The 20,673-nt window shown below is 65.4% G+C and overlaps 3 protein-coding genes across 3 annotated transcripts; 1 reads left to right on the top strand and 2 right to left on the bottom strand.

Annotated features, from left to right (window-relative positions):
• The first annotated feature begins 307 nt into the window (after positions 1-307).
• Positions 308-1,865, top strand: IL17C (interleukin 17C). The gene is made up of 3 exons (XM_044260365.1): positions 308-361; positions 882-1,210; positions 1,604-1,865. The coding sequence occupies exons 1-3, from the start codon at positions 308-310 to the stop codon at positions 1,863-1,865; spliced, it is 645 nt and encodes a 214-aa protein (XP_044116300.1).
• Positions 1,866-3,648: 1,783 nt separating this feature from the next.
• Positions 3,649-11,118, bottom strand: LOC122911145 (cytochrome b-245 light chain). The gene is made up of 6 exons (XM_044255570.1): positions 10,998-11,118; positions 6,650-6,719; positions 6,117-6,191; positions 5,812-5,895; positions 5,194-5,275; positions 3,649-3,937 (listed from the first exon to the last, which is right to left on the bottom strand). The coding sequence occupies exons 1-6, from the start codon at positions 11,053-11,055 to the stop codon at positions 3,722-3,724; spliced, it is 585 nt and encodes a 194-aa protein (XP_044111505.1). The 5' UTR covers positions 11,056-11,118; the 3' UTR covers positions 3,649-3,721.
• Positions 11,119-12,353: 1,235 nt separating this feature from the next.
• Positions 12,354-20,513, bottom strand: MVD (mevalonate diphosphate decarboxylase). Its single transcript, XM_044255569.1, has 10 exons — positions 20,377-20,513; positions 17,809-17,879; positions 17,261-17,375; positions 16,751-16,897; positions 15,905-16,104; positions 15,638-15,712; positions 15,232-15,450; positions 14,803-14,918; positions 13,614-13,722; positions 12,354-13,074 (listed from the first exon to the last, which is right to left on the bottom strand). The coding sequence occupies exons 1-10, from the start codon at positions 20,444-20,446 to the stop codon at positions 12,994-12,996; spliced, it is 1,203 nt and encodes a 400-aa protein (XP_044111504.1). The 5' UTR covers positions 20,447-20,513; the 3' UTR covers positions 12,354-12,993.
• Between the last annotated feature and the right edge of the window lie 160 nt (positions 20,514-20,673).

The raw sequence follows: 20,673 nt of genomic DNA, 5'->3' as shown, positions 1-20,673 counted from the left end.
TCCCCCCCACCGCAGCAGCCTCAGCCTTGGTGGAGGGAGGTTGGGGGGGAATCTCCTCAAATGCAGCTTCTTTGAAGTTTCCAAGGCGTCTTCCCCCGCATCCCTGGCTTCTGGATGAGGTTTCGTTGAGCAAATCCGCAGTAAGCCAACCCAGAACCTGAAACGCTGGCTGGCCCCCAGCTCCTGGAGCCTATTCCGGACTCTCCCACCGGCCCCCCTGGAGGTGGATACGGGGGCCTCTCCTGGACCATCTCTGAGAAAAAAACGGGACCAACTGCTTGTCCCCAGCCTGGGGAGCGAGCCCTAGATGAGTCCAAGCTGTCCCAGCTCACTCGCCAGGCAGATACAGCCCAGTCCCAAGGCAGGGTCCCTCTGGGCGGGGGAGGGGGAGGAGTGGGGTGGAGGAGGGCACCCCCGGGACTCGGAGTGGAGGAGGAAGCGCAGCCGGGCACTTCCCCAGGAGGAAGCGGCTCTGGATTTTCCCCAGGTGTGGCTGGAGGTATAAAGGGCACCTGGAGCCGGGCAGCCTCCAGGCCCGCAGCCAAGTGCCCCTGCCTCTCAGCCCAGCGCCGCGGCTGCCATGGTGAGCCTGGTGAGCCGCAGCTCTCACGCCCCAACCGGCTCTGTGCCGCCAGCCCCCAAGCAGAGGATGCTGGCATGCGGTCCCGGAAAACCCCAAATCCGGGCACAGAAGAGAGCCAGGACCCAGCAGCTCTGGTGCTCTGGGGATCCTGGCCCGAGGGCTAAGTTTCCCTCTGGGTCTCAGTTTCCCCAACTGTAGAGGGAGCGCCACACCCCATCTAGGGCCAGCTAGGAGGCCAGGGAGGTGCCGCCTTCCCTGGGCACCACCCTGACCTGACCACCCAATGTCTGTCCACCAGCTCCTTCCCGGCCTCTTGCTTCTGCTCTGGCTGCCCGCCAGCCCAGCCCGCCGTGGCCCCCAGCTCTGGGGGGGAGCCCACCCCCACGGGACCCCACGCTGCTATTCGGCCGAGGAGCTGCCCCTGGGCCAGGCCCCGCCACACCTGCTGGCTCGAGCCGCCAAGTGGGAACAGACTCTGCCCGTAGCCCTGGTGGCCAGCCTGGAGGCGGAGGGCCACAGAAGGCGGCATGACAGGCCCCCAGCTGGGACCCAGTGCCCGGTGCTGCGGCCTGAGGAGGTATTGGAAGCCGACATTCACCAGCGCTCCATCTCGCCCTGGAGATACCGGTGAGGGCCGCGGGACTTCCAGGGGGACCAGGGTCCCTGCCCTGTAGGGTTGGGCCAGTCCCTCCCCTCTCCGAGCCTCCGTGTCTTCGCAGCTAGAGGAGCTGTCACCCCCCCGGGCGGGAGGGCAGGGCCCATCACAGGAGCCCTGGGCAGGACTGCCCGGAGCCTCCATCTCCCGGGCCCCCTGGGACAATTCCTCGGTAAACACTGGAGCCCCTGCAGGGGTGGCTGGGCCCGGGGCTGGGGGTCGGGGAACTGGGCGGGCAGGAAGGGGGCCCCATGCCACCTGCCCTGCAGCCTGGTTTCCCCAGCCCGCGTCGGGCCAGGGGCACCCTGAGCGCCAGGCACAGCCGGGGGTGGCGGGCAGGGGCCTCACCCCGTCTGTCCCCGCAGCGTGGACACCGATGAGAGCCGCTACCCGCAGAAGCTGGCCTTCGCCCAGTGCCTGTGCCGGGGCTGCATCAGCGCCAGGACGGGCCGAGAGACGGCCGCGCTCAACTCCGTGCCGCTGCAGCAGACGCTGCTGGTGCTCCGACGCCAGCCCTGCTCGCGCGATGCCACGGGGCTGCCCACGCCCGGGGCCTTCTCCTTCCACGCGGAGTTCATCCGCGTGCCCGTGGGCTGCACCTGCGTCCTGCCCAGGTCGGCACAGTGACCGGAGGCCTTGGCTGTCTTGGTGGCATCGGGGGGGCCATGGGTCGCCCCCCCAGACTGGACAGTTGGGGTCTCTGCGAAGAGGGTCCCTCCTATTTATGAGTATTTATTGGTTATTTATTTGCCTCCTGGGGTTCCCCGGGGAGGTTCCGAGGCTCCGGGCCTTGGGGGTGAGAACGGGCACTGAAGAGCCACGTCCCTGGGCCTGCGGGGTCACCCTGCGCCGGTCAGGCCCATCTCGAGACTCGGTTTACCCTTCCTGCAAAAACAGCTGAGCTAGAAGGAATCATTTTATTCTTCTAGAGCTTCTTAAACAAAATGTGTTCTCATGTCCCCTCCTTGTCGGTGGTTCCCCGGGCTCCCTTCACACCTTCACCAGCCTCGGGCTGCTCCCAGCCCCCAAGCTCCCCCTTCCCAGCCCCCCCAGGAACAAGTACCCTTGTATTGCTAAAATAATTATTTATTCAAAGTGTGAGAGTGTTTTTTTTTTTTAAAGATTTAATTAATTTATTTGACAGACGGAGATCACAAGTAGGCAGAGAGGCAGGCAGAGAGAGAGAGAGGGAAGCAGGTTCCCTGCTGAGCAGAGAGCCCGATGCGGGACTCGATCCCAGGACCCTGAGATCATGACCTGAGCCGAAGGCAGCGGCTTAACCCACTGAGCCACCCAGGCGCCCCCAAAGTGTGAGAGTGTTTTTAATCGACAAATGCCCCCAGAGCACAGCGTCAAGGCAGGGGGCAGTGGCTGAAGGCACCCTCCTCACCCTTACCCCTGCCTGGCCCGAAGCCCAGCTGGTCCTCCAGGGCAGCCGCTGGCCCTGGGTCCTGCATCCTTCCAGAAATGTCTGTGTGTGAACCCCAAGGGTGGCCGGTGTGCGAAACGTGTGCGCCCCGAGGGCCCTAGTGGGTTTCACCTGCCAACACCTCTGGCCGTGGCTCCCAGAGAGGGGCTCTGCTCCCGATCTGGCCACAATGCGGGCAGGCCCTCGCCACCAAGGGCCCCCAGCCCCCTGCCCCATGGCCGGGGGGGCGGTCAGCTCGGGGGAAACGACTGTGCAGCCCACCTTCCCCCCAAGTGTCTGAGTCTCTCCTGCAGCCCCACCAGAGACCCAGACAAATCCGAAGGCCCGTTTCGCTGCCCAGATGCCCCCCTGGGGGCTTCTGCCCCCACCCCCTGCAGTGACCTGGCCAGCCAGGGGCAGCCCCTAGGCCAGGCACCCCTGCCTCTGGACCCAGGATCAGAGCCTGTGCAGTTCCGGCGAGGCGATGACGTCCCCCCCTTGGAGACCCGGTTGCCCCAGCCCATCTGAGGGACGTTTCCAGCACCTCCCTGCCCATCCGGCCGTTTTCACCCCGGAAGGAGGCCTACTGTGTGCGAAAAAGTGCCCAGCTGTGAAGGAGGGACCTTTGTCCGGGGTCTGAAGGACGCTTTGCTCAGCACGTGACTGAGTTTCCACCACATGGCTGGCTCGGAGAGCTGGGCCCACGGGCCACGGACACCACAGAACCTGCGGCGACACCATCTGTTGGTGAAGGAACAATGGCTGGGGACAGGGAGGGGGAGGACCTTCCAAACCGAAGGTCCAGGAGGCCCAGAGGCCCCAGGCCAGGGGCATCCCTGTGGCGGCAGTGACCGGAGCGCTACCCGTGGCATCTGTCCCGGGCCGCGGGAGCCTGCTGGTTTGGTGGTGGCCCGGTGTGTCGGGCAGGCGGGGAGGCAGAGGGGGCGAGAAGCAGCCCATCCGGGATTTATGCGGAAGGAGGAGCCTGGATTGGGAGCGGGATGCACACGGAGTCAGGAGCCTGCCCTCCTTGGTTTATTTTGGAGGCTACTTGGGGGACAAATGGAGACGCGGGTCACACGACCTCGTCGATCACCGGGACCGGGTTTTCCTGGGGGCCACCGGAAACCCCTGCCACCCCTGCTGCCTCCTCTTCCCCAGGCTTCTTTCGGGCCTCGGCTGGGGGCCGGGGCGGGGGGTTGCTGGGCGGCTGCTTGATGGTGCCCCCGACTTGCGGCCGCTCCTTGGGCTTGGGCTCGATGGGGACCCACTGCTCTCCCCGGACGGCCGCCTGCAGGATACAGAGGAGCCGGGTTGATAGGACCTCCCGGAGGCCAACTCTGCTCCCACCACCAGCCCCCGGGAACCGGGCAGGACCCACGGCTGAATCCACTAATTCCGGAGTGACAGCCGGGACCCCAGACTCCGGCTGCCTCACTCTCCAGGCAGGACCCCACAGTGGGGAGGGCAACCTGGACGCCCTTCATGCTGATGCTCCGGCCGCGAGGTGGGAGTGGCCAGCGGGGAGCCGGGGAGGGCAGGAGGCTTCGTGGGGGCACAAGCCATGCGGCTGAGGGTAGAGAATGGGCTCCTGCTGGATGCAGAGCCCTCAGCAGGCCAGGAGGGCTGGGGAACGTGTGCTTTTCATTTGTGCCCCACCCTCCTTGAGAGAAACTGTGACATGATGTCACTTAGGAGCAGAAGAATGAATGGGCACCGTGGCCCCACCTCCCGAGGTGAATCCCAGCATGTCTACCCTGAAAAGGAAACTCCAGGATCAGAGGAGGGCAGAGACGCGCCTTACAGGCAGGGAAGTGCGTCTGTGGAAGGTACAGACCAGCGGGCAAACAGGCAAACTTCGTCCTGCCCAGGGAAGGGTGTCACACCAACGCTAACAGACCCCTCTCCGAGGCACAGAAAGTATTCAGGGTCTGAATTCACGCACAGAACACTCACACTGAAAACATAACATGGGATTCCTGCAAGTTAATCAGGAAAACACAAAAGCCCCCTCAAAAAATGGGCGGTTCTAAGCGAAAGCTCAGACACATCTGGCCCAGAGCCTGCGCCCGGCAGAGCTTCCCCCAATGCCATCCTCCCCCGAGCCTGCCGGCTCTTCTGGGAAGACCGGGTGACGTGCAGCCCTACCTCGGGGCCTTTGCACATGTCCCGGCCCTGGGCAGGCCCCATGGGGCAGCTTTGGAAAACATCCCCGTGGCATCTGTACCGTTAACAGGCTCCCCAGGAAGTGCTCCCAGTAGCACCCCAAGTTAGCAAGGTGGGTGAAATGAGAAAAGTGTGGTTGGGCCGGGGCCGGCCGTGTGACCCTGGGCCACCCACACCATCTCTCTGACTTTCTACTTCCTGGTCTGCAAAGCAGGGCCAAGGCCCAGAAAAAGGAGCTAGTGCACACTACACGTCCAGTGACTGGTGGCCACGGACCCACTGACCCCGCCACGGCACGAGTGAGGACTCAGGCTGCAGAGCTGGTTTTGGGGACCGAGGTGGTGAGGGCCCGCGGGGCCAGCCACAGACGACAGCACTCACCAGCAGATAGATGCTGCTCGCGATGGCCAGGCAGGCCATCCCCAGGATGGTGGCAAGCAGGAAGCCGGCAGGTACCGACAGCCTTGGGTTGGGGGGGAGGCAGGTGGTCAGGAGGAGTCTGCACCCCAGACCCCCAGGACCAGGCAGACCATAGCATGTGGCCCCCGGGACCCCGGCTGGAGGACACGCCCAGTCCTGCCAAAGGCTGGGCTTCCACACTTGGGCCCTTGGAGCTGTCCTCTGCTTTTATCTGAGCCTTAACAATTCTTGGGGTGCTGGGGCTGGGCCCCCACCCACCACGCCAGGAGGACGCCCACATGGCCGTCAAGGCCCCAGGGCGTTGGGGCCTCCCTGGCAGGAACCAGCAGGTGCACGCCCAGGGCAGTGAGCGGAGCTGCCCAGGCGAGCCTCCTCAGCCCCCGACGGCTCCCCAGTGAGCTCCTGGCGTGGCTGTGAGCCGTTACGCGGCGCGAGGTCATGGAGCCGGTCTGGGGAAGCCCTGGTTCCGGGTCTGGAAGCCTATCTGGGCCGGGACAGGGCTGACTCGAGCCAGTGGGGAGGGGTTTACTCCAGGGCCATACTGGTCCCCGGGGGAGGGGGAGGCGGGAGAAGGCTCACCCCAGGTGCAGGAAGGCCCGGATGTAGTAGTTCCTGGTGAGAGGCCCGAACACCTTCAGCACTTTGGTCATGTACTTCTGTCCACTAGGAGGAGGGCGAGAGACCGACTGTATCCTGCTCGGCAGCCATCCCCCCGCTCCCCCAGCACCCCGGCTTCCTCCCTCCCAGAGACTGAGGGGCCGCAGCAGCAGGGCGGGCTCTGGCCTATTTGCCCAGGAGGGTGTTTGCGACCTCAGAAGGCGTGTCCTCCCTTGTGGGGTGGCCCAGCCCCGGGGACGCCCCCCAGCGCAGGGATGGGAGCTCACCATCTCTCCATGGTGGATCCCTTCCTCCTCTTCCCCCGGGGGTACTCCAGCAGGCAGACGAACACGCCTGCGCCACTGAACGGGCCGTGAAGGAACAGCTCGGAGAACAGACGGGGTGCAGCGGCCTGCTGGCGGGAAACAGCCAGGCAGCTTCCGACGAATCTGGCCACTTGGGTGCCCGCTGGCCCATCCCAACTGGGCCAGAGGGGCTCAGCCCACTGCCGACAGATCCCAGGCCGGCCCAGCTGGACAGCTGATAGAAGGGGGGCACAGAGGGGCTCCCCAGAGTTCCCGGGGCCTCAGTGCTGACACCTCTCGCCAGGCCACGGGCCTCCTGGCCTCACGCCAGTCACTTCCCTGCTCCCAGCCTCGGCTTCCCAAACTGCGACTGAGCCCTGTCCTGCCTTCCCCACGTCTGCGGGGGACCAGGGAAACTGTGACGTGCCTGTGGCCCCAGGGGCAGCCGTGTCCGCACCCGGAGCCCCGCACCACTGTCCCCCGCACCCCGTCCCAGATCTAAACCGGCAGGATACATGGAGTACGCGCCGAAGTACCACTTGGTGAACTGGCCGGCCGTGGCCACGACGCCCCCCATGATGAGGACTGCGGAGAGAGGAGAGGCAGGTTAGCAGGAGTCCCCCTCCCCAGCTCTCCCCGCGCGCTCCCCTCCCTTGGCGAGGCCCGAGGTCGCCCACAGATGCTCTGCTGTGCGACAACACACCGGCCCCTGCAGGGGACACGGCGGGTGGGGTGGGGTGGGGCAGGGAGTAGCCCCCGAGCTGGGCACGGGGCCAGGGCCGGGCCGACAGAGCACGGCGCGTGGGCGGAACCGGTCCCCATCCCGGCAGCTGCTCAGAGCCCGGGGAGCGCTGGCAGGACTGGTCCTCACCCGGGCCCCCGCGCTGCAGGGCTCCGCGACGCCTGGCCGCTTTGTGTTTGCTTTCCGTGCTTCAAGATGACATGGTTATTTGTGTGTGTCTGGGGACGGACGACCTCTCCCGGGCGCACGGCGCTCCCGCCGTCCCACCTGGACCGCGGCGGTCCGGGGCTGATACCCCGGCCCCTTCCTGGGCCTGGCGTCTGTCGGCTCTTCCCAGCCTGCGTGGGGCTGCCTCCCCCGCTGGAGGTGACATACGGCTGGACCTTTCCTCCCCAGAAACTATTTTGTTACAACCTGTTCTCTTGCGGTCACGTATCTGCAACACGAAATGTTCCACTGTAGCCATTTTAGAGGCAGAGACCCAAGTCCTCGCACACCTGCGTGCGCAAGCCCGGAACTTCCCGCGGTTTCTCCGGCTACAAGCACGGGAGCTCGGGCCTCTGGGAGGGGGCGCTCTTGCAGGGTTACGGACGCGGGGTCCGGCCGCGCTGTGTGACGGGCGGGCGGGCGCCGGCGTCACGTCCCACCGCCGGCTGACGCGCTCCAGCTTGAAATCTCACGTCTCTCTTCCCAGATCACACGTGGACGGAGGTCAGCTTCCCTCGGCCTCACCCCCCAGCTGCGCGGGCAGGATTACTTCGTGATCTACCATCGGTGCTCAGGCCCCGAGGCCCCCTCCTCGCCGCCAGCCCTGCTGCAGGACCCCGTGCCCCCCCGCTGACCGGGGTCCCTCAGGGGTCCCCCCGGGGAGGCCTGCTGCCCTCAGTGAGTCGGCCTGGGGCTTGAACACACCCTCCCCTCCGCACCCAAGATCTCCTTCCCTTGTCTTCTGGCGGCCCTCCTGGATCCGTCTGCCCTCAGTCTGACTCTCGAAGCCACTCCTCCCCTCCGGTAAATAATGGTCTATAATTTCGTTACCTTGTGTCCAAAAAGGGATTTGTTTTTCTTTATTGTGTAAAGGACTGCTTTCTTTCAATCTGAGATTTCTCCATTTCTGGAAAATGTTCGCCTGTTACCCGTTCGTACTGCCTCCCAGCATTCGCCCTACGGGGCCCGGACTCTCCCCTCTGCACCTGCTGCTCCCCACGGGGAGGGTCTTCCCTGCACCCCCACTGCCCCCACGCGGCAGGCTCCCTCCCTCCACTGCTACCCACCCTGCACCCCCACCCCTGCCATTGCTACCCACCCTGCACCCCCACCCCTGCATCCCTGCACAGGGCTCAGCGTCTCCTCAGTAACCCCGTCTCTGGTGTGCGTGGCATGCCGTGAGGCTCCCCGAGTCCCATCGTCCATTCCACGAGCCTCTTATCTTTACAGTGAGCTTCCAGCTCACCCATGAACCGTTAACGAATTTTCTTTCTTGATGTTCTGCATTAGTTCACTTTTTGTCCTGTTTCATTGTACGCTCTGCTCTATTCTCCCTCGAGGGTCTGGAACATACTGGTGGGCATCAAGGCGCCCTCACATCCTCAGGTCTTCCGGGCGGCTCGGCTCTGCCTGGCTCTGCCGCAGCGGGCCCACCCCGGGCCGCGTGCTTCCTCCACAGGCGGGGCAGGGGTGGGGTGCGGAGCAGGCGGCTGGCAGTGCTGGGCTTCCTGTGGCGGTCTCCTGCACCCCAGGGAGCAAACGGGCTTGCAGACAGCTTTCACGTTGCCTCTGCCGGGGGCTTCGGGGTTTCTCCAGGCCTGGGCCCCGTGCACGGCAATCTCCTGGTCTGGCCCAGGGTAGGAAACATTCAGCCCTTCCCCACACATAGCACAGGCCTGACTTTGCACGGCTTTGCATGGACCCAGGCTTCTTCAAGCCAACCCTGGCTGCGGGTCCCAAGCATCCTTGAAAGGGACTGTTCCCGACTCTGTTTCTTGTGTCATGTGGCCCTCCCCAGCCAGGTCTAGCCATGCAGCCCAGATTCAGCTGTTTCCACACAGAGGCCCCCAAATCCCACTAGGTAAGAGCCTGAGCCCCTGAGAGTCCCTATTCCCCTGGCACCCCTTCCTTCAGCCAAGATACACCACCTTGAAACCTCACTCTGCTTCCTGCCTGCAGATTTCCTACCAGTGGTGCTGCTGAGCTCTAGTACATATTAACTTTTTTTGTTGGCCGGTCAGCATCTGGGGGGCTGGGAGAGGGAAGAGCACTGTTCCGCCTTCAGTTTGGGTGTGTGACTTCCCCCTCCCGAGCGGCGGTGTGGCTGCCTGCCCTCGGCAAGAGGAGGGCGAAGACACCACTGACCCACCAGGGAGGAGGGAGGACTGCGCGCCACCCCCGAACGCCGGGAGAGCCCTGCTCCGCGCAGCACCGAGCAGCGGCAAGGACAGACGAGGCCTCAGTTCTTGCGGGACTCATGGTCTTGTCAGGGGAACAGAAAGAAATATCGAAACTGGAAGAGGGGGAAGGGGGTGGATTGTCTGGGGCTCCTTTCCGCCTGGCACCCCGGCAAGTCTGCTCCAAGCAGGTGGCACCGTGAGCTGAGAGCCGAATGCAGAAGCCGCAGACACTTCAGCTCAGCAAAGGCCCTGGGCTCAGCTCAGAGGATCCGGGAACAGAACAGAAGGCTGTGCATGAGTCCCGGAGAGGGCAAGGGTCTGGACGCTCAGGGATTGGAGCAGCCAGAGTCTGGCTTTTGGTGTGTACTAGAAAACCCCAGGAAGGCTCTCAGCAGCAGGTGCCACCATCGGGTCAGATGGGACTTCCCACAATAGAAAAATCTGTGGGCTGAGACTGTGTGTGGTCAGGGTCTCACCAGGCCTGAGCCGTCGCTGGAGGCTACAGTTCACACCCAGAAGAGAAGTCAGCAAGGGAGGGACCAGAGCAGGCCCCGGGCGACCTTCTGACAAGCACTCTTATTTGACGATGGAGAAGGCTGAGCTCACCCCCGACTTTGCCTTCTGCGCCGCGGACATGAGAGAAGGGTGGGCCCCACACTCGCAGGTGGTAGCCAAGGCCAGGACGCCGGCCTGCTCACAGTGGGCCTCCAGAGAACCAGAGGCTGGTCTGCAGTGGACAGCCTGGGGACCGTGACAGCACCATGTGACCGACCCACTGAGTTCTCGGCCACTGGAGAGGCCCGCAGCACGTAGGATCTGCCTGCACGTACAGCACACCCTAGGCCCCGGGCTCTAAAATGTGATCTGACAGTGTGGGGCGGGGAGACGTCCTCTGCCTCTGCTCCTCCCTCCCCAGGTGCAGGAGGCCGGGGTGGGGTGCAGTCCGGGGGAATGATGTGTGGCTCAGACGCCCCTTGTCTGCATGTTCCACACTGGGCGCACAGGCCCTTCCTGGGACTGGCAGGTCCCTGGAGGGAGGCAGGCAGAGCTTCTGGGGCCCCTCTGGACTCAGCTTTGCCCCACCCAGTCTAGAGAGGATCCTGCTTGGGAGTACAGAGCTGGGGTGCACACCCCAGTGCTCCCTTACCAGAGCTCTTGCGCACACGGGGCATGGTGCCCTGCCCCCACCCCAGAAGCAGTCTCTCTGGGACTTGAGCTGAACGGGGTCATTCTCGGGGGTTTCCAGCTCCCTTATGAAATCCTAGAAGCCACTGTGTCCAACTGGGGGTGGGGCCCCGCGCGCCGAGCACCTGCCCCCCAGGACCCAGGACGAGAGGGAGCCCCTCTCCACGGCTAGGCAAAAGCCCCCCAGGCCTGGGCAGCAGGGGTACGGGCTGTCCACTTGCTGTGTTTACCCAACCCCAGGGGGCAGTGACTCCCCGGAAACCACCAGGGAGGAAACGCCTCTTCCCCTGGTTGCAACTTCCTCTCCCCGTGTAGAGGTCCCGGCTGGGGTGGGGGAGTAGAGGGGACAGCGGGAGGGTGGGCAGGAGCCGGGGCTTTTTGGTCTCCAAACCTCCTCCGCAGGCCAAGGTCCCTGACTGCCCCGCTGGCCGCAGCCCACCCCGGGCCCCCAGCCCTGCCTTCAGTCCCCACTCCCGGCCCGCAGCCCCGGGTCTCGCGCCCGCTCTGGCCCAGCCCGACCCGCAGCCCGAGGGCTCGGCGCGCACTCACTCAGGCCGGACGCCAGCGCCTGTTCGTTGGCCCACATGGCCCACTCGATCTGCCCCATGGTGGCGGAGACGACCGCGACTCGGCGGGATCCCGGCGACACTGCGGGCCGCGCTGCCGCCGCCCGCCCAGCCCGAAGGCCGGCCCCGCCCCCGCCCCGCCCCCTGCAGCAGGCCCCGCCCCGCCGGGCAGGTGGGGGACCCCGCTGGGGCCGGCGCCGACCCGCTCTCGGTGAGAGCAGGGACCGAGCGTGGGGGCCCAGCCGGCGCCGGGCCTCCCTCCCAGGCGGGGTTCCCCGCAGCCCCCGCCAGCCCCGCTCCGTCCAGGCCCAGGCCTCGGCCTACTTCCTCCCCCAGCTCCTTCCAGGCGCCGCAGGGGAGGCCACCACTGCCCCCTTAGGCACCATCAGCTCCACTTCCCAAGCGTCCGCGGGCCTCTTGGGACCAAGGTGATCCCTGGCGGGCTGGGCCACAGGGGGAGCACGCTGTGGGGTGGAGGCACCTGCCCAAGAGGGCAGAAAGCTCCAGCTTCTCCGACCTTCCAGTCGGAGGATCCCACAGGCGGCAACAGGGGTTTCTCCAAAAGAGGTGTGGGCAGGCTGGTTCCTAAAAGGTTTTCAAGGCCTAGAACCTTCACCGCAGCCACACCACGTTTGCCCCACAAAGGAGCAAGGCACCAGTCCTCACCAGGGGGCACAGAGGCAGGCCCAGCCCCCACTTCCTCATCCGCCGCCGTGCTGCAGCTCAGGTCTAACCACAGGCAACCCTCTGTTCGTGGGACTAAGTCCGGAGGGCAGGACCTGCCAAGCTTCTGGGGAAACCCAGAGGGCAGGGATGGTCTTTGCCATCTCCTTCCACCCTCCCCTTCAGGATCACAGACCAGCAAGGTGTGTTAGCCGCCCCCACGGCCCCAGACCCAGCCCTGACCCTGGTGTGGGAGGGATGGAGGTTTGGCCCCGGGGGTCCACCTCCTCCCAGTAGCCTACCCTGCCCTGCACTGATGTTTCAGAAACAGGGAGGGCGGCACTCCTATGGTTTCAGAGCCAGAAACTTCTGGGTTGCGGGGAATCGAGTCCTTAACCAGCACTCCCACCAGCAAACCCACTTCCCACCTTCTTGCGTGGACAGGGACTCACAGCCAGACCCAAACCACATTTCACGCCCATCGGAGCCTCAGAGAGCACGTCAGCCACCAGACGTGGCTCATGGCCACGTGCCGAATGCCCACTGTGTGGCCAGCTGCCGACAGGCAAGCGAAAGGCACGCAAGGCAGCTTTCCCGCACACTCCATCCACGCCCTCCCGGCCTCGCGACGCAGGGGCCCGAGTGCCAGGGTTGGAACCGCGATAAAACACGTCTGTCCCAGGCAGCACCGACGGCTTTATTCCCGGCAGCCCACAGGCTCCCGTGCAACGCACCCACCTTGGGCCGCTCTCCCATCTCCCGCTAGAGACACGCCAGGGGCCTTTCTACAAAGAAACATTCCATTTGTTCCGCATGGCAGGAGTCCGGCCGAGGAGTTGTGGGGGGCTAGCTGAGGCTTGAAGCTTTTGTGGGGGGTCCCTGAGGTCTGTAGCGGTGACCTGTCCTCCAGCTTGGAGGAGGGGTGCCGACTCCCCATCACGTCCAGCAGAGCTGCTGTTTGGGGCAGTGGGAGTGGCCTCGGAGAGTGAGTCTAGGGGGCCCCTCGAAGGGATGCCCAGCCGCTCCACACCATCCCGCTCCGCGCCCAGAATCGGATCCCTGCTGCTGGTACCCGCTCTCTTCTCAGCAAAGCACTGGGTGAGGCACTTGGCGGGGGCAGAGGTGGGGAGTGTTCCCGGAACGGCTTGGTCACTCCACTGACCACAGCGCGGCCACTGACTCCAACTCGGCCACAGCGCGGGGTCTGGCCTAGAGCCCCAACAAGCACAGACCCCCCGGCCGCCACCCCTAGTGCCCCCGTCCCAGTGAAGCAGTCTTCTTCCAGGGATGGCTGGAGCTCCTCTGAGGGAAGGCGGTCAAGCAGCCGGCTTCGGCAGGCCGTCCGGGCCCAGGAGGTGAGCGCGAGGGTCCTCCAGGATTTGAGGCCCGGGTCCCACCTGTCCGATGGGGAGGCAGGGAAGTACAGGTCAGAAGCTAACAACCCACACGGCAGCGTCCTGCCCCACAGCGGCCCCCTCCCTTGGCCTCCATCACCCAGATGTGGGGCGGACGGCACGTCCCAGGTGCAAGGTAGAGACCGTGGGCCTGGGGGCTCAGGTCACAGGAATCAGGATCAGACCAGTCTCGGTGAAATGCCAGCTCAGGCCTTCCAACTGGGATTGTGACCCACTCCTGTGGGGTGAGCTGGGAAGGCCCCGAGGACCCCCAGAGCCTGTGTCTCCCCAAGTCCCCCCTCAGCACAGGGAACACTGCCCCGCAACGCCGGGGGTCCTTACACACCCACTCGGAGGGTGACTGAGCGAAGGGTCAAGCCAGACAGTACAAACTCTGAAAACCCAAAGGCCACGTCACCGTGTCCCAGGGTTCCAGCCACGACAGACGGCGGCTGAAGGGCGTCCCTTCACCTGGTGGCAGGCAGGGGCTGAGCCCGCGGGGCTGGACGTGCCCCCTCGGTCAGCTGGGCCCTGGGCCTCACCTGGGTGGCAATGATGTACTTGACGCCGCCGGGGGTGGGGTCCACGTCCAGCGCCGCTTTCAGCTCGTCCGAGAGTGGGACGGGCGGCACGGGCAGCCCCTTGAGAAACCTGGGGAAAGACGGGCGGCAGGTCTGAGGCCACGGGCGGAGGCCGCAGATGCGAGATGGGAAGCGGACTGGCAGCTGGCGTGGGGGTGGGGGTCCCTTCCGGGGAAATGCAGACGCTCCGGAACCAGGTGGCGGTGCCGCTTGTACAGCAGCATGGGGACAGCTGTAGGGCGCGCCCTCCCGGGCCGCGGAAGGGGTGACGGCTCCGTGGTGTGTATCTGACCTCGTGCACGATGCCCAGCACGAGTGAGTGAGCGCCTGCTGGGGTCCACGAGTGGGGGCTCTGGTTTCCTCCTTCCACTCCTCACCCACGGCTCCTACTTGGCCCGGGTGGGACAAAGGTCAGAAAGGAGCACCTTGTGGGACCTGCCTGGCTCTGGGTGCCCAGCAACCAAATCTCAGTCTCGGTTCAGGTCACGATCCCAGGGTCCTGGGTCCAAGCCCGTGTCGGGCCGCGCGCAGTGGGGAGCCTGCTTCTCCCTCTCCCTCTGCTCTTCTCCCCACTCCAGCTGTCTCTCTCTCAAATACACCGAGTCTTTGAGAAAAGAAGCAGCAGCACCTCAGTCCGGGTGGGAGCCCCTGCTCCCCAGGACACGCGAACCCACAAGCCGCCGCAGGGTGACAGGAGCGATGAGTTCAGGCTCCCGCAAGGATGCCTGCTGCCTCGGGGGCTGTCCCTGGTCATGGGGTCTGTCCACCCAGTGAGGAAGCCAGCCCTCCAGCCCCACACTCTACAGGTCAGTGTCCCCCCCAATGATGGCGACACATACGCCGACCCCACATGTTCCCCGCACCCCTAGCAGCGAGGTGTCCCTGCACCGAGACGACTGGAAGGGCCACGGGCTCCAGCCCCAGAAACCATGATGCTGCATGCACCTGCACGCGTGGCCACAGGCTGTGACGCGTGATGGTCACAGGGAGGCGCCCTTGGTGACACACCACTTGGGGTCCCTTGCAGAGACTAAGACACCACGGGACCCCCCACTTAGCACCACGGCCTCGGGGGCCAGCGCCCCAGATCTCAGCAGGAGACTCCGCTCCTCCCCCCACTCCTCCCAAATGTGGGGGACCCCCAACTCACTTGTCTCCGTTTGACTCGGGCGGGAAGCAGTGCCTCACGGCAGCCACAAACTCAGGCACGGTGTCGTGCAGGGCAAAGACCACGGCGTTGGGGCCCGCGTCAAATGTGTATGCCACCTGGAAGGCCCGGGGCCCGCGTGAGTGTCTGCAGGGCGGGCCCGGCTCCCACCTCTCCTTGGCCCCGGAGACCCCACGCGGCCTGGAGGGAAGTCGCCCCCCCCCCGCCCACGGGCTCAGGACCCACACCTTCAAGTGCCGAGTGGGGGCCGTGCACCCACACGCTGGCCAAGAGACTAAGCGCCGCCAACAGCCGGGTCCAGAGGGGCCGCGAAGCCCGTCTCGGCCCGCTGTGCAGCCGCTCTGGGCCCGAGAGCCGGCGCAGGGAGCACGCCGCGGGTCTGGGGAGCCGGCAGGAGCGGCCCGGCCTTGCCTTGGTCCGCCCGTGGTGGGCGTTGAAGCGATGCACCAGGAGCATGACGCGCCGGGACGTGTCGCTGAGGTAAGAGATGGGCGGGAAGGTGTCCAGACAGGTGGCGTGGAACTGGTTGCTGTCCTTCATGGTCAGCTGGGCGAAGCCCGGGAAGTCCCGCTCCTGCACGCAGCGGGCCATCTCTGCCATGCGCGCGGGCACCACCGACTCAGCCCGGAACTGCAAGGCACGGTTCCGTGAGGCGCCGGCCGCCCCCCAGGTCGCAGTCCCGGCTCGGCAGGGCGGCCGGCAGCAACACTGCGGGGCTGGGCCGGGCAGACCAGCGGGGCTTTGAGGGACGCGGTGGAGCCCGCCGTGTGCCAGGAGGTATGGGACGTGCCCTGGGCCATCCCGGCGCCAGCCTTACCCTGAGCAGGGGGCTGGTCTCCACACTGGTCCGCATGCCCGCGGTGCTGCCCGTCAGCTTCTTCTCCGCGCTCACCTGCCCCAGAGAACTGGCCTGGACCCCACGCTGCAGCCCCAGCCTAAAACACCGCCGCGTCCCACCCATCGCCCCCCCGCCTGGGAACAGCAGCCCCTTTGCCGCGGGGAGTCACTCAGAGCCGGGGCGGGAGCTTCCGTCACCCGGCGCACCCACGGGCCGGAGGAGCTGCCCCCGCCCAGCCTCACTCACCACAAGGATGAGAACTCGGAGTTCCGGCCAGTGTGACTCCGGGGCCACCTGCCGGGCGATGCTGTCCTTCCCATCGGCCCGCTCCCCCATCTGCCACTCCACGAAGCCACCGTACAGGCTCCGGCAGGCGCTGCCCGAGCCCCGGCGTGCCACTTCCGAGAGGTCACTCTCAACCCCGTAGACCTGGGCCAGGGTATAGGCTGAAGGCACAGAGGGAAGGGCACAGGGGGCTCAGATGGGTGCGGTGGGGACGAAGACTTTGAAAAGCATGTGGCGCGGAGACCAACGCAGAGAGGCCTGGAAAGCGGCATGAGGATGGCAGCTGGCAGTGCGGGCCGCCAGGGAGCAGGGCTGGTCTGGCCGCGCGGCTGACGCCAGGATACCGAGCCGGGGGCCCGTGAGGTGAGCTCTCTGCCCCAGCACTGGGTGTCCTCCTGGCCTTGCCAGTCATCGAGGGTGTCTCAGGTAGTGGCATGTGAGCCGGCTGAGCTGGGTTTCGGCCAGGCCACACACGGTGAGCCTGCCGCCTGCCATGTAGTGCCCAGGTTGCCCCAGGTGGGGAGGGCCTACTGGAGAGTAAGCCAGCATACAGGGAAGCCAAGCAGGGGTTTGGAGGGAGGGAGATAAGTTGCCAAGGAGTCTGTCAGAGCACCTGGAGCCAGCTGCACCTGAAGCCAGCTAAGCCAAGAAACTGCTCCTATCTTAGGCTTAAGCGAGTTGGAGATGGGTTTCTGACACAAATAACGCAGAGGATTCTACACACACAGCCCCAGGAAGAGTTGGGCACCTCGGTGCCGCTTGCCACAGCACACCCCTTAGGGGCCCTGGGCTCCTGTGGGCACCCACCTAGGCAGGCGTAACCCGCCGCTGAGGAGGCCAGGCCCGCAGCCGTGGGGAAGTTGTTCACGGACGCGACGTGAACCTTGTAGCTGAGGCCAAGGGCCGCTGGGTCCTCGTCACCGGCGCTCCTCCGCTTCCGGGCCAGGCGGCGGACTGAAGGGAAGGGGGAGACGGTCACAGGGTGGCCCCGACCCGTTCCCGACATCTCACCCGCCACAGGTCAGGAAGGGGCAACGGCACAGCTGAAGCCGGGCCTCTGCCCCAGACTTGGTGCAGGCCTCCCACTCAGGGCAAAGCCCCAGACCCCAGCCTCCGCGCCAGACCGGCTCCGGCTGTGCGGACAGGCGCCCCCCTTTCCCTGAGGGGCTGGGCTGTGCTGGGAGGTCAGAGGAGCTAAGAGGCAGCAGCACCTTCAGTGCACTGAGACCCAAGCCGGAGTGAAGAAGGGACGGCGGAGTGAGGAGCCACCCGGCCCGGCCCCAGTGCCGCCCGCGTCCCTCCCGCAAGCGCACTCACTCTCCCTCAGACAGGCCTGGAGGCGCGGCTGCTCCACGTCCTCCTCCCGGCCATTCAGCCAGATCCGGTCCTCGGTGAAGTCCTTGCTAATGGCAGCTGTGGTGGTGGTTTTCAGCTGGGAAAGAACACACAGGCCACCTCAGGGCGGGGGCCACCGGGGAGGGCCTTCCTACGTGGCCCTTCCCGGTCACCCACTGAGGGGCAAGGACGGCCTCCCTGGAGAATAGGGCTGTTGAGGCCGAGGCAGCCAGGCCAGGCGGTGAGGAAGGCCTCAAGCCGTGCGGCAGGCGCGGTGCCCAGCCTGGCTCCGGCTCGCAGGGTGCAGCCCGCATCTTCCTGGGCCACAGCAGAGCCACTGGGCATGGCTCCAGGAGGAAGGGACGGGAACCTCTAGAGACCACGGAGGATGGGAGTGCCCGGGAGGAGCCGTCCCAGCAGGGTGGGTGGAACGGCACCGGCCGGAGAGTTGAGCGACCAGTTCTCCCCCACGAGCGCCACCGAAGGTTGGTGATTATGTGCTCTGGTGTTCAGTGCTGACCCGTACTGACCTGGTCCTGGTGCAAAGTGACACTCAGAGAGGAGTTGATGGGCAGGACCAGATCCTCATCTCGCTTTCCCCCTGGAACAGACAACCGAAGGCCGGGCCAGTCCATTTCCCAGCCCTGCAAACCAGCACTCTGCTGCCCTCGGTCCTCCCCGCAGTGCTCCCCAGTTCCCCCCACTCCCATCCCACTGCTCCCCCATCTGCCGGGCATCGGATACGTCCTCTTCCTGCTGGGCCCTCACCTTCGGGAAGCCTTCCTGGATGGCTCCCCCACTTCGCTGGGCCCCCACTCCCAGAGCAGAGCTGGAGGCCAGTCCATGCCCCTAGCTCCTCGCACGTTTTATCTTGCTTCATCCATTCAACTAACTGCGTTGGAGCGGCCTTCCAGGCCCTGAGCACTCTAACGGTAAGGCTCTCGCCCCCCCACGCAGGAGTGCCCTGGTTACCGAGACTCTCTGCGCTTAGGCCCTGGAGACACGGGGGACCGCCTCCACTCCCCGCGCCCCAGCCGAGGGAACCGTCCCCACGTGGGAAGTCACGGAGCTCTCTGTGAAGCACACAGTGTGTGCGGTGTCGGGAGGGGACAGTTACAGGAGGTGGTAATGACTACGCCTGGCAGGGGACCCAGGACAGCCCAGACAGGGACCCGACAAACGCGCCCAGCTCGTCTCTGAGAAAGCGCAGAAGCACTGCAAAGGGGGGGGGGGGCTTCTCAGCACACGCTGCCCGACACCGGGTCATCCACGGCCAGACACAGACGGCGACCCGCCTCTCACGCCTCCCGCAGAGAAACAAGTCAAGATGGAGACTCCGATTTAAAACGCGAAGCTACAAAACCTTTAGAAAAACATATGGGAGAAAACCTTTCGGTGTCGGAGCAGGCAGAGGAGTGTCACGCGACACCGAAAGCGCGATCTATTCACAGAAAACCGGATCCCCTGGACTTGGGTAAAACTCTCAAAACTTTGAAAGACCCTGTTAGGAGGATGAAGGGACAAGCTAAGGGGTAGGAGGTGGTGCTGGCACGCGTCCAGCAGAGGGTGAGCGCCTCGACGAGACTGCGGACTCTCAGATCTCCACGGGGAGGAAGCACACGGTCCGAGCAGGACGTGGCCAGGGGACGCGAGCAGACACCGCCCAGAGAGGACCCGCGGGTCGCAGGTGAGCACCAGGCCAGGGCTTCAGGATCCCTGGGCGGAAACCCACAACCAGATGTCACCGCACCGGTCAGAAAAGCTCCAGTAAAAACCAGTGACGACACCAGCAACGGCTGAAGACCAGGATCACACAGATGTTGCTGTGGAAACGCAAAGTGGGCCAGGGCGTTTCCGGGTTTTTTTTAAGATTTTATTTATTTGCCTGATAAAATCAGAGAACCTTGTGGGGGAATGAGAGGCGGAGAGGGGAAGCAGGGACCCCTGTGGGGCTCACACGGCGGACCGTCTGCCTTCTGCTCAGGTCCCGATCCCGGGACTCCAGGATGGAGTCCCGAGCGAGGCTCCCGCTTAGTGGGGAGACTGCTTCTCCCGCTTCCGCTTGCCCCTTCCCCCATTGTCCGTGTACGCTCTCTCTCAAATAAATAAAATCTTAAAAAAAAATTTTTTTAAATAAAAAACTGAAATACAACCATCTTATGACCCAGCATTCGCCCCCGAAGAGGGACAACTTGTGTTCCCGGTGGTGCAGCAGCAGCTTTATCCACAATAAAGCTCAACCTGGAAACAGCCCAGCCGTGGGACCGTGTGGGACGGCCCCACCGGGGAACAGCACTCAGCACTAGAAGGACCAGTAATGAGGTGAGCAGCCTCCCGTGGGAGTCTCCGGAACCCGGCAAGTGACAAGGGCCACTCCTCAAAGCTGCACACGCAGTGCCTGCGCTCACAGCATTCTGCAGATGAGAGGGGGCCCCAGGGGGCCGGCTGCGGGAGACCGTGGGTCCCCAGCCCCGGGGTGGCCCTCCGTGTGGACACTGTCTCCCCCCTCCCATCCTGCCTCGACTCTGTCACACACCACACCCCTCCCATCTTGCCCTGCGGGGCTGGGCATCCGGGTGGCCACTGTCAGCCGCCCTCACTCCGCCTCCACGGGACTCGCCATCTGCGTGGACAATGCCACCCGCCCTCATCCCGCCCCCGCGGGGACAGTCACCCGACAGTCTCGCCCCAGCGTGGACTGTCACCCACCCCATCCCGCCCCCGCGAGACTCGCCGTCCGCGTGGACACTGTCACCCTCCCCCGTCTCGCCCCAGCGTGGACACTGTCCCCCACCCCATCCCGCCCCGCGGGGACAGTCACCCTCCCCCCGTCTCGCCCCAGCGTGGACACTGTCCCCCACCCCATCCCGCCCCGCGGGGACAGTCACCCTCCCCCCGCCTCGCCCCAGCGTGGACACTGTCCCCCACCCCATCCCGCCCCGCGGGGACAGTCACCCTCCCCCCGTCTCGCCCCAGCGTGGACACTGTCCCCCACCCCATCCCGCCCCGCGGGGACAGTCACCCTCCCCCCGTCTCGCCCCCCCCGGGGGTGGACGTCCCGCGTGGGTCGTGTCCGGCGCCCCCGGCCGCGCACTCACAGTACTTGATGACCGCGATGTTGACCGGCGCGGTGCAGGTCACCGCCACTATCGGCTTCTCAGAGGCCATGGCTAAGAAACCGCAATTCAGCCTTCAGCCGCCTGCCCGGCCCGGCTCGCACCTCGCCCGCCCTGCGATTGGCTCGCAGGGACCCTCTGTTTCGCACACCGCCCAGTCAGCGGGGGGCCCCGCCCCCGCTCCATTTCTCAGCCAATGAAGGGGATCGAACCATAGACTGCCGACTCTGGGCCCGCCCCCGTTGGCGGGCCCTCACACGCAGGCTCTGCGCAAGCGCG

The sequence above is a fragment of the Neovison vison genome, chromosome 7 (genome assembly GCF_020171115.1).
Source record: "Neovison vison isolate M4711 chromosome 7, ASM_NN_V1, whole genome shotgun sequence".
NCBI classification, from domain to species: Eukaryota; Metazoa; Chordata; class Mammalia; order Carnivora; family Mustelidae; genus Neogale; species Neogale vison.
This window is presented reverse-complemented; position numbering and strand designations above follow the sequence as displayed.

Excerpts from the sequence above, each read along its gene's own strand:
- LOC122911145 (XM_044255570.1), bottom strand. The coding sequence starts at position 11,055 with ATGGGGCAGATCGAGTGGGCCATGTGGGCCAACGAACAGGCGCTGGCG. Across the intron at positions 5,896-6,116 it reads GGATCCACCATGGAGAGATG|TGGACAGAAGTACATGACCA; the intron begins GTGAGCTCCCAT and ends CCCTCCTCCTAG. Across the intron at positions 5,276-5,811 it reads CGGGCCTTCCTGCACCTGGG|GCTGTCGGTACCTGCCGGCT; the intron begins GTGAGCCTTCTC and ends CCCCAACCCAAG.
- MVD (XM_044255569.1), bottom strand. The coding sequence starts at position 20,446 with ATGGCCTCTGAGAAGCCGATAGTGGCGGTGACCTGCACCGCGCCGGTC. Across the intron at positions 15,713-15,904 it reads TCCGAGTTCTCATCCTTGTG|GTGAGCGCGGAGAAGAAGCT; the intron begins GTGAGTGAGGCT and ends TCTCTGGGGCAG. Across the intron at positions 13,723-14,802 it reads CCCGAGTCAAACGGAGACAA|GTTTCTCAAGGGGCTGCCCG; the intron begins GTGAGTTGGGGG and ends GTCTTTCCCCAG.
- IL17C (XM_044260365.1), top strand. The coding sequence starts at position 308 with ATGAGTCCAAGCTGTCCCAGCTCACTCGCCAGGCAGATACAGCCCAGT. Across the intron at positions 362-881 it reads AGATACAGCCCAGTCCCAAG|CTCCTTCCCGGCCTCTTGCT; the intron begins GCAGGGTCCCTC and ends TCTGTCCACCAG. Across the intron at positions 1,211-1,603 it reads ATCTCGCCCTGGAGATACCG|CGTGGACACCGATGAGAGCC; the intron begins GTGAGGGCCGCG and ends CTGTCCCCGCAG.